Below are 19,003 nucleotides of genomic sequence, written 5' to 3'. Positions count from 1 at the left end.
GCACAAGCCTGGCAAGCTGAATTCCAGCCCTGGAACCCATGATGGTAGGAGAAAACCAACCACAACGTTGTCTTCTGACCTGCAGACGGTATGCTGTGGCATGTATGCCAACACACAATACACATGTACACACACACATACAATAATTAAAAAAAAAACAATCCATTTGATTTACTGTGGTAGCCCTATCTAGTGAGACCTTACTCAGAGTCAGAGAATCTGAGCTTGCTTTAACCAGCAGGGCTGCATAATGGGATGATTTGGCCACAGGTGTGCTTACCAGGTGTTTGGAAGGGTCTCTCACTTGGCTGTACGGTGTGCTTTGATCTTGCAAGGGGGAGGTCTTTTGCCTCTCCCCTTGGCATATTATAAAAAGCCCTTTTGAATAAACCTCTTGGCAGCCGGGTATTGACCCAGGCCCTCCCAAAGCTATCCTGTGTCTCCATCTTTGTTATCATCTCTATCTTTCTCCCTAATATTTCCTATTTCCTCTCTCCTCCACCCAAGAGCCCTTTGAAAAGTGGGAGCAGGTCAGAGCTGGACTCACACAGACTCCCACAGTTTACCATCATTTAAAATATTTACTTAATTAGAACATTCTGTTCAGCATTTGGGTATTTATTATACATCCCTTATTATAGTCCCAGTCTTCAATGTTCCCCACAGATCCTGTGCTGAAGATTGGGCTACGAGGCTGTGACACTACTGATGCACCATGACTTTTAGAGTGGGGTGTAGATGTAACCAACCGTCTTATTAAATAAGAAACACAGAGCCGATTCAGAGAAGAAAGCCAAGAGGTCAGAGCTAAGAGCCTCACCCTTCCTGATTCAACGATCCTCTTCAGCCAAGAGAGCTCTCCGAAAAGGGACCTACTTCCTGTGTGTATGTCTTTATATAGTCTAGCTGTTCTGCCTTCTCATTGGTTGTAAACCCAAACACGTGACTGCCTCGTCACTGCCTGTATGTACCGCCCTCCAGGTCCTTAAAGGCGTGCGCCACCGCCGCCACGCACTTGCTATGGCTCTAATAGCTCTGACCCCCAGGCAACTTTATTTATTAACATACAATTAAAATCACATTTCAGTACAAGTAAAATGCCACCACATTTCCTTCTTGGGTCTCTGAGGGAGTTGAAGATTAGTTAGTTATAGTTGAAAGTTAGTTAGTTATAGTTGAAGATTAATTAGGATAGAAAGTGAATTAGATACATTTTGGACTTAAGAAAATAGGATAGATAATGAAATAATTTTCTCTGAATTTGTCAAATACAATTGGACTAGACATTGTTTAGATATTCATTGTATATATTGTATATAGTTATTGTACTTTTGTATATAGTTTTTCTTTTGTTAGTTATAACCTTTTTCTTTTTTTTCCTTTTTATTAAAATAGAAAAGGGGAAATGTGGTGGCATTTTACTTGTACTGAAATGTGATTTTAATTGTATGTTAATAAATAAAGTTGCCTGGGGGTCAGAGCTATTAGAGCCATAGCAAGTGCGTGGCAGCAGTGGCGCACGCCTTTAATCTCAATACCATAGAGGACTTGGAGGGAGGTACATAGGCAGTGATGAGGCAGTCACGTGTTTGGGTTTACAACCAATGAGAAGGCAGAACAGCTAGACTATATAAAGACATACACACAGGAAGTAGGTCCCTTTTCGGAGAGCTCTCTTGGCTGAAGAGGATCGTTGAATCAGGAAGGGTGAGGCTCTTAGCTCTGATCTCTTGGCTTTCTTCTCTGAATCGGCTCTGTGTTTCTTATTTAATAAGACCGTTGGTTATAGCTACAAATGGCGTCCAACGTGGTGGCAAGAGTTTCCACCTAAAAACTGAGAAAAAAGATTCTAAAACAGAGCTAAAAACTAATTGTCTCTCTCAAATGAGCGGCAGCTGCCGGTTTGAGCTACTGGTGGGTTCCTAGCATGCGTGCTCGACCTGCAGTATGGCGGGAATGAGGCCTCTGCAAGTGGAACATTAAGCTGCATGGTGGATTTAGACTTTGCTAGTATAAAACAAAAAAAGAGGTTTCTGGGCTACACGCTGCTTGGATAAAAGCATAGACCCACGATAGCTCCCAGAGCTGGTGGAAAACGTAGCCATGTTGGGAAGCTGAGGTGGGCGGAGCCAGCAGTCACAGCTGCTGCAGTTTAAAACAATAGATTCACAATAAGACAGATTCAGATGTAATAGTTTACAACGTGTGTAAAATATACGTAGGCTTGAAAGAGACAAAAAAGGTGATATACACAGTTATAGAAACAAATACATAGTTTTAAAAAATAAAGTCTTTAAAGAGACAGTAAAATTAATATAAAAAATAAGCCATGTAAAGATGAATATTACACAGAGAATCTGGATTGTGTTGTCTTTGGGATTCTTAACTGCAGAGAGATATTTGATTGTAAAGGAAGCTGAGTTAAACCAATATGTATACTTTATATTTTTGGTTGTGAGCCTAGCCTTTAACGGCTGAGCCATCTCTCCAGCCCCAATATGTATACTTTAAAGATACCTTGACTTCAAAAGTTGGATATAAGGATATGTTGCTTTGGAAAAGAGTCTCTTTTGTTCCCACAGAAAGTCAGAGGCTATGGATTTGTTCCAGATTAAGATACATCAAGTTTGACCAGCCAAGACCCCCTGAAAGGTCTCCGATGACATCATGGCCCAGATGATCCAACATCCAGAACGGTTTCAAGACAACTGGCTCAGATGATACAGCCTCACGGACTATTCCATAATCCTAAAATTTTCTTTGTATCCCCATAAGATACAGCGCCCCCCTCCAGCAGGAAGTAGTAAGAGAAGCTACGCCCAAATTCCCAAATTATATGTAATTTTACTTTGTTAAGGTTAAAACCTTCCTTTTTGAAAAAAAAAAGGGGGGAAGTGCTGTGGGATGGTCTGTATGGCAAATGTGTTGCTGATTTGTCAATAAATAAATCACTGATTGGCCATTGGCTAGGCAGGAAGTATAGGCGGGACAAGGAGGAGAATTCTGGGAAGTGGAAGGCTGAGTCAGAGAGACACTGCCAGCCCCAATGATGAGAAACAGCATGTTAAGATGCCGGTAAGCCACGAACCATGTGGCAAGGTATAGATTAATGGAAATGGATTAATTTAAGCTGTAAGAACAGTTAGCAAGAAGCCTGCCACGGCCATACAGTTTGTAACCAATATAAGTCTCTGTGTTTACTTGGTCGGGTCTGAGCGGCTGTGGGACTGGCAGGTGAGAGAGATTTGTCTTGACTGTGGGCCAGGCAGGAAAACTCTAGCTACAGTGGGGCCTGATAGAAGTAAGTGCAGCCACTGGGGGATGCTCTTTACGGGGACACTGGGACCTGGGCCCCATCGCTCCTCTCTGTTCCCCAACAGCCATGAAGTCAACAGCCCTGTCCCAGCATACACCCTCCATCAGGATGGTCTCCCTCATCATAAGTCCCAAAACAAGAGAGCCGAGCAATCATAGACCTATTCATCTCAGAGTCCAAATACGTCTTTTTAAAGCTATAGGCTCAGGTATCTTGTCACAGTGATGGAAGGCTAACAAACATACCATATTAGTGAAAATTTTAACTGTCTAGACTCAGGTACATGGCCACAATATTTAGACCTCCGTGAGAAATAAATGCGAATAAAAATAAACTTACCAAAAGAGACATGAAGAATTTATGAACATAAACAATCTGAATACAGCCAACTTTGAGACTAAGTTTGCCGTCCACTTTAGACATGTCACCATAGGCCTCGCCTTCTGTGGCATCTGGGTACAGAGTCATCTGGAACCTGAAGACTTCATCTCCCAAAATAGAGACAGCCTGACATTACAAGACAAACGGTTATGACAGCGGAGCTACAGAACCCTGGTCCCTGGACCCTCCGGACTCAGGGGCCTGACAGCTGAAAAACAACCCGGGAACTCAACCTTTAACATCTGTCAGCGTTTCCCTTCCCTACAAACGTCACTTCATTAATAAATGCCTACCCATCCTAAACTTGGCAGAAGTAACTTCTTCAAATCGTTCCACAGTGGGCTTTACGACCTGAAACCAACCTTCCTTTTTCAGTTCCAGCCCTAGCATGCCCAACACATCAGACAGACAGACACCACGCGAACAGCGGACAAATAAACGGCGGCATCTGGTCCCCAAACAACACACTCCAACAGGAAATCGGCTTTGTAATTACCTTCTTGTGAATGGACAGTGAATCGACATTCATAACAATGATATTCTCAAGTCTGGCAAACACATCAGTCTCCTTTGGCTTCACAGAAATAGAGGCATCCATTCCTATAGGAGACATGCCATTTATAGATATTTCCTTTTTGTGAGCAAGCTTAAATGCATCAACATACTACTGAGATACAGGGTAAATGAAAATTACTACCAGACACGTGAACACAACTACTTCCCATGTATGAGATACCTTAAAAAAAATGGTTGTACCCCTTTTAAATCAGCATATACCTTGTCCATAAAATTCAAGAAAATTTAAAATATAAAAGCCACTAAGTTTTAAATAAAGTAATGTCATTTCTCTGAAAACAATATCCTATGCATTGGTGAGATCAGAGCCACTCACTTGTGGGGACAGTATTTTCCAATGCACTTCACAAATATATGTTATTAAAACTGTAATAAGTGTCATCTTATGGCTAGGAATTATTTCTACAATAATTTGTATCTATAATCTTCTAAATTTTAAAAAGTTTGTCATGCTCACGATATCAAAGGCATAAGGGTTTGAAAACCACTGCTACTCATGGGAGACTGCTGACAGCTACAGGCGTGTTGACCGAATGTTGCTGATTTTCCAACCTTCTAGAACTGTCCACACACATATAAATGTATAAATGTCACCCTCATAACAACCGTGTCTCCACTTACAGGGGAAAGGAAGGTAGAGAAAGTTAATTTGTTCCACATTGGCCAGTGGTCAGCTTCAAGGTCTGAGCCACTGTAGGCTTCCTAGAACCTACTGTATAACCTGAGGCTGAAGTCTCGACTCAAGTTGTTGACAAGAAATGTTTAAAACGTCTTTCACAAGCTGGGCAGTGGTGGCGCACGCCTTTAATCTCAGCAATCGGAGGCAGAGGCAGGCAGATCTCTGTAAGTTCAAGGCCAGCCTGGTCTACAGAGTGAGTTCCAGGACAGCCAGGGCTGCTATACAGGGGGAAAAAAAACCCTGCCTTTCACAAATATATTTTGCTATGTTATGTATGTTCAAGATACAAGGGAAACAAGGAAAATGACTTTTACTTTTACACTTGAGAGTTACTATGATATTTACCTGTTTGAAGTTCTCTTATTCTGAAAATGCAATCACATAAAACCGTAAGCCTCAGATGTATTCTACATTTTTTTAAATGTGTGAGGACTATCTCAAGTCAGCAATGAATCATAACAAGTTTACCTCTATTGCCTCCAAGTACATTTGTTCAAAGCTTGCATATATTCTTCAATATAAACAAATCTTACTAAACTTTCCAAACTACTATGGAAGAATAATTACTTACCATGTATTTTAATATCTGCTATGTTACTCTTCTGATCACAAACGAAGATGTTAAAGGCATTTAATTCAGCTGTGACCTTCAAATCAAACACATCACCTTCAGAAGTGCTGGGCACTGAAAAGCAGTGGAAATCAGTGGTCAATGATGTACGAAGATGGTAAAACACCGTGTTAAGTTTACTAATAAAAAGATCATATAATGTGCAAATGGAACCCTTAACATCTCTATCAAGACAATATAAATATGGATTTTGCCACTCATATAAAATCTAGCATGTTGGCCTTCAGTTATGGATAAAGGCAACCACAACACCTAAATAGTGCTACTCACTAGGCAGACATGTTCCTGCAGTTTTATTTTTTCCTCTAGGAAAAGAAACCCTCTAAATTAGATTCTAGAATTTGATTAGTACAAAGTTTTTAACTAGTCACATGACATACTAGATCAAAGAATAATTCATGAAAATTGAAACAGTAATGAGCAGTCAATGAAATTCCTATTATTTACTATGTCCTTTACATGTTCTTTAACTGAAGATCCAGCCCAGTTTCTCTAGATTATATGCTATGGGTCCATAAGTAATTCTATGACAGAGTCACTAAGAAAAGCACATAATACGCCAAAGTTAAAAAAAAAATCACAAAACGTGTACGGAAGAATACAGCCAGGCTAAGCGTGGCAGCGAATCCTACCCTCCAGAGGGTAAGGTGGAAGGAGTGCCTGAGTTTGAAGCCAACCTGAGCTATACAGCGAGTTCAAGCCCAGCCTGGGCTACGTATAGCGAGATGTTACCTCAAAACAACCAAACAAATAAAAAAGAATCACAACTGAATGGGTTTAATTTTTTTGTGCAGTCCTGACAACTCCGTCTTCCACGCAGGAAACAGAACTTTCCTATACACAAAAAGCTTGGGGCTCTCAGTTTTTAACCCTAACATGACATTTGGTGCAGGATAAACAAACCATAAAGTCAAGTTGTGCAGCAAAACCAGAGAACAGTTCGGATGGATTAAGGTTGCCTGAACACTGGCCCCCATTCACTCCACTGTGCTATGAATGGTATACGCATATGTTAAAATGAGATGATATTTCTAAGAACACTCTCTCTTAAAGATATTAATGTGTTAAGCACATTGTAACAAGGAAGTTGGGTGTGGTGGCCATATTTAGAAAGCTCTCCCACTTAGGAGGCTGAGGCAGGAAGATCAAGAGTTCAAGCCCAGCCTGGGCTACACAGCAAGACACCATCAAAACAACAAAGAAGAGGAAATTCTGCTTCTAACAACATTATCGTCCTATGGTTTTAAAAGTTCAGATCCTTGGATCGAATAGTACTAAAAATTTTATACTTAAGTTGTCAGTAAAACAGATATAATTCAAGCTGGGAATAATCAGAAACTTATTATATCATCTTAAAAAAATAAGTAAACATTTTAATTAAAAATCAGGCACATGTTCTTTTTTCACTTGGTATTTTATGCCCAATATTTCAGACTATAAGTCATGCACCTGGTGAACACAGACCAAGTTCTATGTGTGACTGAAACAGGGATGAAATGAAAGGTCAGGGTGAATCTGTCCCTTCTGTGAGATCCTCCCTCCTTCAGTGCCCAAAAGGAACTCACAACGGCTGTGCACGGCAGCACTGACTGAAGTGGGCCTCTGTGGCTACGCGTGACTGTCGCCATCTTTTAACTTCCTATCTTCTCACTTTTACTGGACAGAAGACTGCAAAGAGGTGTCAACGTAAAGAACCTACAAATTCTATTTTATGTAAGAGCCAGAGAGTGAAACCACTGGAAGTACACGATTACTATTAACACTTATTTCAAATTCTTCAATAAACTGCCACGTTCTCCTGTAAGAGCAGAACCCGCTTTCTTCAGAAACCACTCTGAGCTGTTAGACTCAGTGAACATGGAGGTGTTAACATTTATCCTGGCTTCATATACACGAGTTATTCTATGAGAGCGTAGTGGAAAGACTGATACCGGCTTTGATGGCAAGACTTTTGGATTCCCCCACAAGTGGCTTCAGCTCAGATTCCTTCTGAGAGGAGGAAGGGTCGGAGGACGGCACAGCAGATGACAAAAAATTCATAAGGGAAAGTAAAGCTTCCAAATGAAGCACCAAGTCCAAAGATGAAAACGAAACCTAAGGCAATGAACATCAGAGAGGAGGGTTTCAGGGATAGTCACACCATCACTGTGGGGACGGTCACACCATCACTATGGGGTCCATCACACCATCACTGTGGGGACAGTCACACTATCACTGTGGGGACGGTCACACCATCACTGTGGGGACGGTCACACCATCACTGTGGGGACGGTCACACCATCACTGTGGGGACGGTCACACCATCACTGTGGGGTCCGTCACACCATCACTGTGGGGACGGTCACACCATCACTGTGTGGACGGTCACACCATCACTGTGGGGACGGTCACACCATCACTGTGGGGTCCGTCACACCATCACTGTGGGGTCCGTCACACCATCACTGTGGGGACGGTCACACCATCACTGTGTGGACGGTCACACCATCACTGTGGGGACGGTCACACCATCACTGTGTGGACGGTCACACCATCACTGTGGGGACGGTCACACCATCACTGTGGGGACGGTCACACCATCACTGTGGGGACGGTCACACCATCACTGTGGGGACGGTCACACCATCACTGTGGGGATGGTCACACCATCACTGTGGGGTCGGTCACACCACTAGGGGATGGTCATGTTATTGAGGTCACAATCACACCACTGAGTAGTGTTTCAATGTATATAACTAACACAAGAATGGCTCAACTGAGGACCCTTTCTAAATAATTAAGAATGAATTACTAATTTCATTTTAATCCTTTTTATTACTATTATACTGTCAGTCCTTACCAGACAACAAACCAATGCTCTGCCCACTCCCAGTGCAGACATTAACTCTAACCCCAGCCAAGCTTGACTTGTCTTAAATAAAGAGATGGAAGCATTCCTACACTGACTACATATGCTCCAATGGACTGTGTGTGTCTATACTAGGCCATGTTCTAGCCTTTCTTTATTCTAGACCTAAAGCCAACACAGAATTCAAATGTTCAATGCTGCCATCAACATCAGGCCAAGTAACTACAGTAGGCTAAAGTGAACAAAATCTCCTCAAAATAAAAATTATTTGTATATTCCACAAATAATAATTAATTCACATTTTCAAATAATCTCTTCAGAAATAAGTTTTGGCAAGACTGTTATTTCAATTCTATATGCACTAATTTTAGATCTGTTACTACTGCCCCCAATTCTAATTTTAGGTCTTGCATCTTACAACTGAAAGCGGCTACCAAGCTACATTTAATCATCAATAACCCAGTCTTAAGACGAATGACAAGAGACTCACCTTCAGCTTCTGTTTGGTGTTATCATGAACAGTTTTAAACTCTGGCCCATCACTGTCTGCCTATAAGCAGTTGATAATTAAACCACTGAGTTAAAAACAGTAGAAGTTCACACATTGGAAAACACATATATTTCACATCTTAAAGTATGCTATTAAGAGATGACAAACACGTTTCTTATAGGCAAATAAAAATGTGCCCTCAAAACTGACCGTATAAACATACTCTACATTCTACAGATGCAAAATCTCCAATTCCTTATTCTACCCTGGAGATGTCAGTGCATCTAAATAGGTGGGCTGTGGAAAAGGCTGCTATCTCACTTAGAACACACTTCTCCTCAGGATATGGCACAGCTTTGAACTGTTCACTCCCATTTATTCAACAACCCCAGAGAAGCTCATTAAGTTAGTGGAGTATAAAGGATTTTGACATGTTTCCATAATTCATCATCAGCCAACTAGGACTGAAAAAAACTTAGGAGTGGAATCCAAATATTAAGTATGAGGGGAATATAAATAACTTTGCATACTTTGATATTAACCACAGAAATGAAATGAGGTACTGTGATGCTTAGCTTTAATTGTCAACTTCACAAAGCCTAGAATCATCTGGAAAGCAAGTCTCAATGAGGGTTGTCTACATTAAGCTGGTCTGTGGGCATGTCCATATAGGACGGTCTTCAGTGAACTGATATGGGCAGCACCACTCCCTAGGCAAGGAAATAATAATAATAATAGTGGAGAAATGAGCTGAGCACAAACGAGCAGGCAATATGTATGTGTTCATTTTTCTCTGCTCCTGACTGTGGATATGTGATGTCACTGGGCGTTTCAAGTTCCTGTCCTGATTCACCTACAATGATAGACTGTAGCCTGGGATTATAAGTTAAAATAAATCTTTTCTCCACTAAACTGCCTTTCTGTCAGAGTCTTTATCACAGCCACAGAATGAAACCAGAACAGGTGGTACCTTAGTGAACAGCATTTTCAGGAGGGTTCCATCAGACACATTAGAGGAGTTGACAATGTACAGAGGCTCGCCTTTAGAATCTGGAAGGAAAAGGAAAATCTGATCCATGTCATCCCTTCAGTATTTCAAGCATCTTGTAAAACAGAACCAGCCAGTTACACAGAGAATGCTAATGAGAGAACTGTACACAAAACAGAAAAACGTACACTGTCTATAAATCGTATCTCAACAAGTCTAGCTTTGAAAAACTGGAAAGAAAAAGTGAAAGACTGAAAACTTAACAACAAAACAGCACTAATCAGTAACAGCTCTCATAGACTAGTCCTACAGGTATGACCCTTGCAGGAACAAACCCTAACATGAGACACGGCAGCTATAAAACACAAGAAGGGATTATTCTCAACCCAAGTTTATCTTCTCAAAGATGATCCAGAGTCCTTAGCAAGTTTAAACCAACAGGAACTATAAAATTCAGAGAGCTGCAAACTTCAACAGTGAACTTAAAAAATCCAGGATACCCACTAAACAGCGACTTCCTAGTCACCTGGGAGGAAGTGAGACTGGCAGCTGAAGCTAAGTGTCTCCTTCTATATATTTACGTTTTGTTCAACGTTTACTTTTTACAAGCACCTACTAACGTCATTTAAAACAGACCTTAACATTCAGGTAATGTGCTAGTAAATCAATGTAAACTTACGCTCCCGAGCAAATTAACTTCTCATAAGGGGTCTTTGTGCTTTATCCCACCATCTCCAACACGCTGGGTATGTCAGGAACACACACAGCAGGCAGTGGGCGGGATGCAGCCCTGTGTTTACGCAGGCTACGAGGCCTGCATTGCCTTTCCACAGACGGGCCTGCACACCTACCAGGAAAATCAAAGCACCGCATGCTAATTTCTCTCAGGTAAGCTTCAGCAGTCATGTCATGGGCTTTTACTTTGGCTTCCATCCCAAGATGCAGGATCTTCAGTTCATGTAAGGGCACGCCTTTCTTTTCTGCTTTCTTCATCAAAGTCACCACAACCTGAAAGAGAGAGGATGGATTACCACAAACTGCTTCACTAGTACAACGTGACAATAAGGACTGAATAACTACACATAGTCACATGAAGAAACTCACACGAGGAAAAGATATTCCGAGCCTGAAAATCACCTATTGCTAATTACCTTACATATATTTCAGATTTTTGAGACATCACCATTTTCTAGAGATTTTCAAAGGTGAAGTACCAAAAAAAAAGATGGGGAAGGGAAGAAAGAGTGGCAGGGAGGGAAGCAGGCAGTGGTCCAATCCTAGAAGTCCTAACTGATCAACAGCTCCTGTCTGAAATTCTGTTGAAAGCAGCAGCTAGTTTTTACACAAATCCTCAAGGAAGGCTTCTTAACCTTGGACTACTGAGTGGGGTGCTATCCTAAGCATAATAGGTCACTCATAGCACTCCTGCCTCTACCCACTAGGTGGCAGTCTTCCTGTATATAGTCACAGTACAATGCCAAATACCCACCCAGCAAGCACAAATCCCTTCCCTCCAGCCCAACCGGGTCCACAGGTTGTCTTAGTGTATATAAAAAATGCTAGGAATAAAGCTTACGTATTCCATGCCCACCCCTTTCTATCTATGCCCATCCCTTTCTATCTATGCCCACCCTTTCTATCTATGCCCACCCTTTCTATATATGCCCACCCCTTCTATATATGCCCACCCTTTCTCTCTATGCCCACCCTTTCTACCTAACCCCAAACTCTTTCTTTACTCCATTTTCTCAAACTATTACTTTTCTTTCCAAACTCCACTCAAATGTCACTTCCTCCCAGAAACCTTCCCTAGCCCTCTCAGCCTGCTCAGATGCCCAGTAGTACCATCTACACCACAGGCTCTCAAAGTAGCCTACCCTGAGCCTATTTTTAATGGAAATACAAAACCATATTTTGAATCTATTTTCTAATGTGTCCTTAGCCCTGGCACATACATGGGACAGGAGTAGAATAGATAAAGAAGAAAACCCACACTGAAGTAATATAGCATTTTTAAATGCGCACGATCTGTGCTTTACTCTACAGAGAATTCCTAACATTTATTTGCAAAAGATTTTTCTATTTCCGCCACTTGTCTTTCTTACATGAAAATCCAAAACAAGCTACATTCCAACATCCTATAATGACTAAAAAGCGAGTAACAAGAAATTCTTCCACTTTCTCTAAAAAACACTGAATCCCTAAAATGTAATTAGTAAATCCTAATTAAATTAAATTTATTTATAAATTATTTTATTTATAATTTATTTATTTATAAATTAAATTAATTAAAGTAAATTAAAAATGTCCTTAGTAAGTCCTCAAAGTTTAAAAGCACACACTATCACATTAATAGTCTAAGATTTTTCTCATACATATCAATTATCTACAAATTTAGCTTAATAGAAACAATAGAAATATCCATAACCTGTTCACTGCACTTCGTGAAAGGGGATGAAAATTACACACCTCCTTAATTTCAAAGTTTAACAGTACATTAATGATGTCTATGGATCTGGTCTCTTCCACTCTGGCTGGTGACGCATCCTGCGTGGTGTGTACGCCCTGTGGCATGGAGACCTCTCGGCACGCTTTCGTTCCACCTAAAGATGGTAAACAGAAATCCGTGCTTCTATTCAGTCCTTTCTTTCACAAACACTTGCTGTATACATGCATGAGCACTCTGAAGATCCACAAATCCGTAACAGTTCTCAGCCTTAGCAAGCTCATGGTTTAGTAAAGAGACACACAGGCTGAAAGTCAACCGGAAGAACGGAGCGGTACCTATTCACAGGAAACAGGCAAATGCCAATCGACTGGACATAAAATGCAGAGAGAAGTCGGGGAGAGGAAGAAAACATTAACACAGATGAAGCACCCACACAGGCAGGCGTTCCTCACAGAAAAGAGAGCCCACCTTTTTAAAAGTGAGAAATGATGGGAAACCATACAGAGATGGCACATGACAGGGTGTGCAAACAAAATGGACTGTAGTATGGCTAAGGCATGAGGCAGGTAACTAGAGATAAGGCTAAGAAAGGAAAGGGGCCAGGTATGCCAGCCTAGGGAGGAAAACAAAGGCTCCATGGCTATGATGCTGTTCTGAAACACATACCACGAAGGGCAATACAACTGCTTTCTAACCTATAACACACAAAAATAATAAAGCTAACATTTGTTGTATGTGCACCCTCACACCTGGTTCTAGACACTGAGCAAGAAGCTATGCATAGACTGTCGTGCTGAGGTCTTAAAACACCCCTCTGGGGAGAGAATTTCAGTGTCCCCATCCCACAGATGAACACGTTAATTTTTTTAGACAAACTTGGCACCTTGCCTAGTGTCATATGCGAATGCTGGAGTCCAAGTTCATCAGTCTGACTTGACAGCCTTCACTGTCTACTACATAACTACATTATTGTAATTCACATCATCTTGACCACCGCACCACAGCCCTGCACTGTAACCTGCACTAGAAACCCACATGGAAACCATGCTACACTACACATTAAGACCTTTGGGAAGGCAATACAGAGAGCAAAGGTTCATCTGTCATCTTAGTCCAGAGTCACCTCAAATAAAAGTTACTGTTTTTACAGGTTTGGAGGGTCACAAGAGAAGACACCCACAGTAAAGGGGCTGCAGGAATGGCTCAGCGGCTAGAACACTTGCTGTGAAAGCAAGAGGAGGGGAGTGTGGTGCTGTGGGATGGTCTGTATGTCAAACATGTTGCTGATTGGTCAATGAATAAATCACTGATTGGCAGTGGCCAGGCAGGAAGTATAGGCGGGACTAACAGAGAGGAGAATTGAGAGAACAGGAAGCTGGGTGGGGGAGACACTGCCAGCCGCCATCAGGATAAGGAAGATGTAAAGTACCGGTAAGTCACAAGCCACGTGGCAAGGTATAGATTAATAGAAATGGATTAATTTAAGCTGTAAGAACAGTTAGCAAGAAGCCTGCCATGGCCATACAGTTTGTAACCAATATAAGTCTCTGTGTTTACTTGATTGGGTCTGAGTGGCTGTGGGACTGGCGGGTGAGAGAGATTTGCCCTGACTGTGGGCCAGGCAGGAAAACTCCAGCTACAGTGTGGATCTCTAGAAAACCAAGTAAGGAACCCGAGCGGTGTGATGGCTCACCTGTAATTCCAGTCTCACAAGGCAGAGACAGGGATTCCCTATAGCAAAGACCACTACAGGAACCAGCTGAATGAATCTCATGAATCATAAACAAGAAGTCAGACATCAAAGAGCGGACTTTTCATGGCTCCGTTTCTATAAAATTCATGAAAAAGTAAAATCAAGCCATCGACAGGGTCCCAGGTCAGAGTAGCACTGACCTCGAAGTGGATTATGAGGCAGACAGGGTCTGTCCTAACAGGGAGGGGACCCAGGGAGGTGTGCTGAGGAGCGTGCTGCATCTTGCTCAAGGCGATTACACGAGGTAAACAGCTGGAGGCCGATGCTTAGGCTTATATGCAATAAAAAAGGGCAGTGAAATAGTTTTCACTCAGTCAACGGGCAAAGTTTCAAAAAAATTTGATAAAACTGTTAGAAAGCTACAGAAAAACAAAACGACAGTTGTGCTAAATACAAGTTCCTCTAAAGCCATCGAAGTTTAAATGGATCAAAACACATTAAATTCATGTATGGAACTCTCAAACAAAGTTTTAAATTTTAAGTGAAATTAATTTATGAAAACCTATAATATTAGTTATATTTAAATGATATTAATAAAAGATTACATACCCTTCCACTAGTGTGGCCCTACAGAAACACTGGAAGAGTAGATACGTAAGGACATTTCAGCGCAACATGGCTAACAGTGAAAAACTCAACCTGAAATATCCAAAAAATTATGATACTTCAACAGAACCTAATGCAAGGAAGCTATTTTTTAAAAGATGACAGAGGGAACCAGGTCGTGGGGGCGCACACCTTTAACCCCAGCACTCGGGAGGCAGAGGCAGGTGGGTTGGATTGCTGAGTTTAAGGCCAGCCTGGTCTACAGATGGAGTTCCAGGACAGCCAGGACTGTTACACAGAGAAACCCTGTCTTGAAAAACCACACACACACACACAAAAAGACAGAAGTCAAGACACAGCATATACCCAAGTAAGAAATAATATAGAATTACAACTGTTAATTTAGGAACACATCAGCAAAGCACAGTGGGCACACACACACACACACACACACACACACACACACACACACACACACACAAACACACACGCCAATGCTTGTTTGAAAGAAAATAAAGATACATCACGTGCGCATAATAAATTCACAAATTCATTGTGTGTGTGTGTGTGTGTGTGTATATATGTGTGTGTTATTCATACATACATACATATATATAACAGCTTTAAAATATTATAACTTTTAATTTAAGTAAAACTGGCCATATTAATAATTTAAACTTTCTGCTATTTTTATTTTAATATACTATATTACTATCTTTGGAGGGTGATAACTTATTAATAATTTAAATTTGTATACTTTACCACTGTACTATTTAAATATCAGGTAGAATATGATGCCAGGGCCTAGAGTTCTAAAATTTTTTTTAATACACAAATTAGTACGTTTTACAGAAATCCACACTGGTTGATGGTCACCCTTCCTAATGGCCTTCTCTCAGCTCAAGCAGTCTGGAAAACATGTTAATTGGCAACTGTCTGCTTAACTAAAAAGAGACAATAACCTCCAATCACTTTCATTCAACAGCATCTTGTTATTTTTCTTGGTAAAACAAATCACAATTTATAAATAAGTATTTTTTTTCCTACATATTTATTATGTTTCAGGCTGGAGATATAACTCAATAGTACAGCATGTGCCTCAGCATATGTAAGACCCTGGTTCAATCCCTACTATGGTGAAAAAAAGAAACCATTTAGATATGAAAACAACATTCAGTGGCTACTGAATTGTAAAAAGGCGTGTGTGTGTGTGTGTGTGTGTGTGTGTGTGTGTGTGTGTGTGTGCCCGCGCACACGTGCGCTGTCAGTCTCTTACCTATCTCTTGGACTCTAGGTTTCCCTTTATCCAAGTCTCCAGTGGCCTCACCAAGATTTTCTGCCAGTATTCGAAACAGAAGATTAAGATCCTCTTGATTGAGACTAACCTGTGAAGTAGGTGACGAACAAAACACTCATTTTAAAATGAGATAACTACACTATAGCAAGCAAACTCTCAGCACTAATCCCGACATAACTGAGAAGTGGAAAAACCACCACCCACGGATTTTACCACTTGCTTCACTTTAACTTTTGCATTTTAAATAAAACGATAAAACACATAAATCATAAAATCTGCAAATCAATATTAACCCTGTTGACTGCTTTTTCCTTAAAGTTAATTGTACTTAAAGAAATCTAATCCATTTTTAAAATAGCAAGTTCTGGAAACTCATCATTTCACTCCTGAAGAGTACTATAGTTTACCTTAAGCATACTTTGACCTCCTTAAAAACAAGTGTGTAAATAATACACATTATGAAAAGAGAATATAACAATAATTTGTGCACAGGTTTTTGCAATGGGTGTGTAGCAGATTCAAAAGTTACTAATACTTAACTGAAGATTAAATTCTACTGGAGAGATTAATGTCCTTGTTGGACGAAGTTTCACCTGCATTTCCCGTGGGTGCATATGAGAAAGCTTTCAGGGTTGAAACTGTTTTCATTCATGTACTTACATTCATGGAATCAAGACACCCTTTAATTTCTACAACAGGCATCTTATGGTACCAATTGGCAGCTAGATTCCGGTTTACAGAAAACTCCAAGTTAATTGGGTGCAGCAGCTGAATATCGGGATGGGAGACGCCCGGCTGAATTGTTGTCCTAGGAAAAGAGAGAATGCAACATCACAGGCCATCACAGAAGACAATGAACCACAGCGTCAGTTAGAGTGCTAAGCATTAACTGCTGCTCTAGACACTAATTCATAGCACTGCAGCTTGAGGGGTTTCAACCTATAATCCACTAACAGACACAGATTAAAACACGTGAGAAACCTTGAGCCATTAGGAAAACTTTTTTCCCAAGACAGCATTTTTCTGTGTAGTCCTGGCTGTCCCGGAACTCACTGTGTAGACCAGGCTGGCCTCAAACTCAGAGATCTGCCTGCCTCTGCCTCCTGAGTGCTGGATTTAAAGGCATGTATTACCACGCCCAGCTAAGAAACCATTTTTTTTTTCTTAAAACTGTAGAGAAGAGAAAAATTGAGCTAAAGGTTTGGTTTGGGTTTTTTAATTCACAATGCTGCAGATACACAAGAAATAATCAAACATATTAGTTTAGGGATAATATAGTTTGTGTCACATTACAATCCTTTAGTCAATGATGGGCCACATCTACCTGAGTGCTCTGCTAAGACAATGGAGCAGAAAGGTCCTATTGCTTAGGGACCATGCACCTTTCCCAAAGTCACCTGCAATGCATTTACTTCTGTGTTTGTGGAGAAATTGGAGTAGATGACCTACCAGACTACCCATCATCCACATAACATACAAACAATTCTACCCCTCATACATATAACATTTGAACAATTATGTACAGTACATAATGTCCCACAAGATCGTAAATGACCCCATCAGTGGTTCCCTCACTAATTTTCTACAATTTTAGAATCCACTCTTTCCACTTAGAAGAATAATCACCATTTTAAAAAATGGCATCTTACACTTGCAGCAGACTCCTCCAGGTCACATCTACTGTGTCTTGACTGCACTGGTCCACCTGGAAGGACTCTAGGCTTGATTACAATCACTCTGTGACGCTCTCACAATGACACAATCACTGAGAGAGCCTTCCTCAGCATGCATGCTTGAGGTTAAGCGGAGAGCAGCAGGGTATTTGTTAGTCAAAGGAAACAACAGTGAGGAAGTAGCAGCAAAGTGAAATCAGAAAATCAGAAGGCGCAGCTGTCACTAAAGCATTTCAGAAAGCTCCCACCAGGGGTTAGCTGTTTGACTTAGCCTACAATTGTCTTTTTATCCTGTTTTATAATTAAATTGCCTTCGATATGATGAAAATCGTTTTTAAATCTTCTTGTGTCTTCACATGCCACACAGCATGAGCACTGAGGACACAGTATGACTTACACAGTGTTTCTACCAAGATGTGTAAGCTCATGAAACCATGGGTAACCATTCCTAAGGAGAGCCAGACAGTGCTCTTCAAACCAACCAACCTCATACAGAAGTAAAGGTCTGCTAGTATAGAAATCACCTCAATAGTAGAGGGCGCAAATGAATGCCATGTGTGATTCTGGGTGGGAGCAGGGAGAGGGGGGTTACAACAGTGGACATCACTGCAAAAACTGACACAATCTCAATACTGACTCACATTACATAGCATGCCAATATTAATTTCTAGAAACTACTATTTATATCATGGGTAATAGAAGAATAAATGCCCATGCTTTTGAGAGACACAGGCTAAGACATTAGAGACAAAGGATTAAGATGTGTGTTCTATTATTCTATTCTCTCTCGCTCAATCTTTTACTTTTAAGATAGTGCTGTGGGATGTTCTGTATGGCAAATATGTTAATAAATAAAACACTGATTGGCCAGTGGCCAGGCAGGAAGTATAGGCGGGACAAGGAGAGAGGAGAATTCTGGGAAGTGGAAGGCTGAGTGAGGGAGACACTGCCAGCTGCGCCATGACAAGCAGCATGTGAAGATGCCGGTAAGTCACGAGCCACGTGACAAGGTATAGATTTATAGAAATGGGTTAATTTAAGATACAAGAACAGTTAGCAAGAAGCCTGCCACAGCCATACAGTTTGTAAACAATATAAGTCTCTGTGTTTACTTGGTTGGGTCTATGCGGCTGTGGGACTGGCAGGTGACAGAGATTTGTCCTGACCGTGGGCCAGGCAGGAAAACTCTAGCTACAAGATAGTGTCTCGCTGTGTAGCTCTGGCCGTCCTGGAACTCGATATACAGACCAGGCTAGCCTTGAACTCACAGAGATCCACCTCCTTCTGCCTCCCAAATGCTTTAATTAAAGGTATGCACCATTACACCTGTATAGATGTCTATTCTCAAACAGTTAACAACCATTGTTTTGAACAAC

At 41.1% G+C, this 19,003-nt stretch overlaps 1 protein-coding gene across 4 annotated transcripts in view; it reads right to left on the bottom strand.

Annotated features, from left to right (window-relative positions):
- Positions 1-19,003, bottom strand: part of Vps13c (vacuolar protein sorting 13 homolog C) — a 158,229-nt gene that overhangs the window by 62,293 nt on the left and 76,933 nt on the right. For all 4 annotated transcript variants that reach the window (XM_052713287.1, XM_052713296.1, XM_052713302.1 and 1 more), the window contains 10 exons: positions 16,615-16,762; positions 15,934-16,042; positions 12,379-12,512; positions 10,761-10,917; positions 9,892-9,971; positions 8,922-8,981; positions 7,515-7,677; positions 5,524-5,637; positions 4,194-4,297; positions 3,656-3,823 (listed from right to left, as the gene is read on the bottom strand). In XM_052713287.1, coding sequence (XP_052569247.1) covers positions 3,656-3,823; positions 4,194-4,297; positions 5,524-5,637; positions 7,515-7,677; positions 8,922-8,981; positions 9,892-9,971; positions 10,761-10,917; positions 12,379-12,512; positions 15,934-16,042; positions 16,615-16,762 — 1,237 coding nt within the window. The remainder of the gene's footprint in view (positions 1-3,655; positions 3,824-4,193; positions 4,298-5,523; positions 5,638-7,514; positions 7,678-8,921; positions 8,982-9,891; positions 9,972-10,760; positions 10,918-12,378; positions 12,513-15,933; positions 16,043-16,614; positions 16,763-19,003) is intronic.

This window comes from Peromyscus californicus, unplaced genomic scaffold (assembly GCF_007827085.1).
Source record: "Peromyscus californicus insignis strain IS unplaced genomic scaffold, ASM782708v3 Scaffold_11__1_contigs__length_118956290, whole genome shotgun sequence".
In the NCBI taxonomy this organism is placed as follows: domain Eukaryota; kingdom Metazoa; phylum Chordata; class Mammalia; order Rodentia; family Cricetidae; genus Peromyscus; species Peromyscus californicus.
This window is presented reverse-complemented; position numbering and strand designations above follow the sequence as displayed.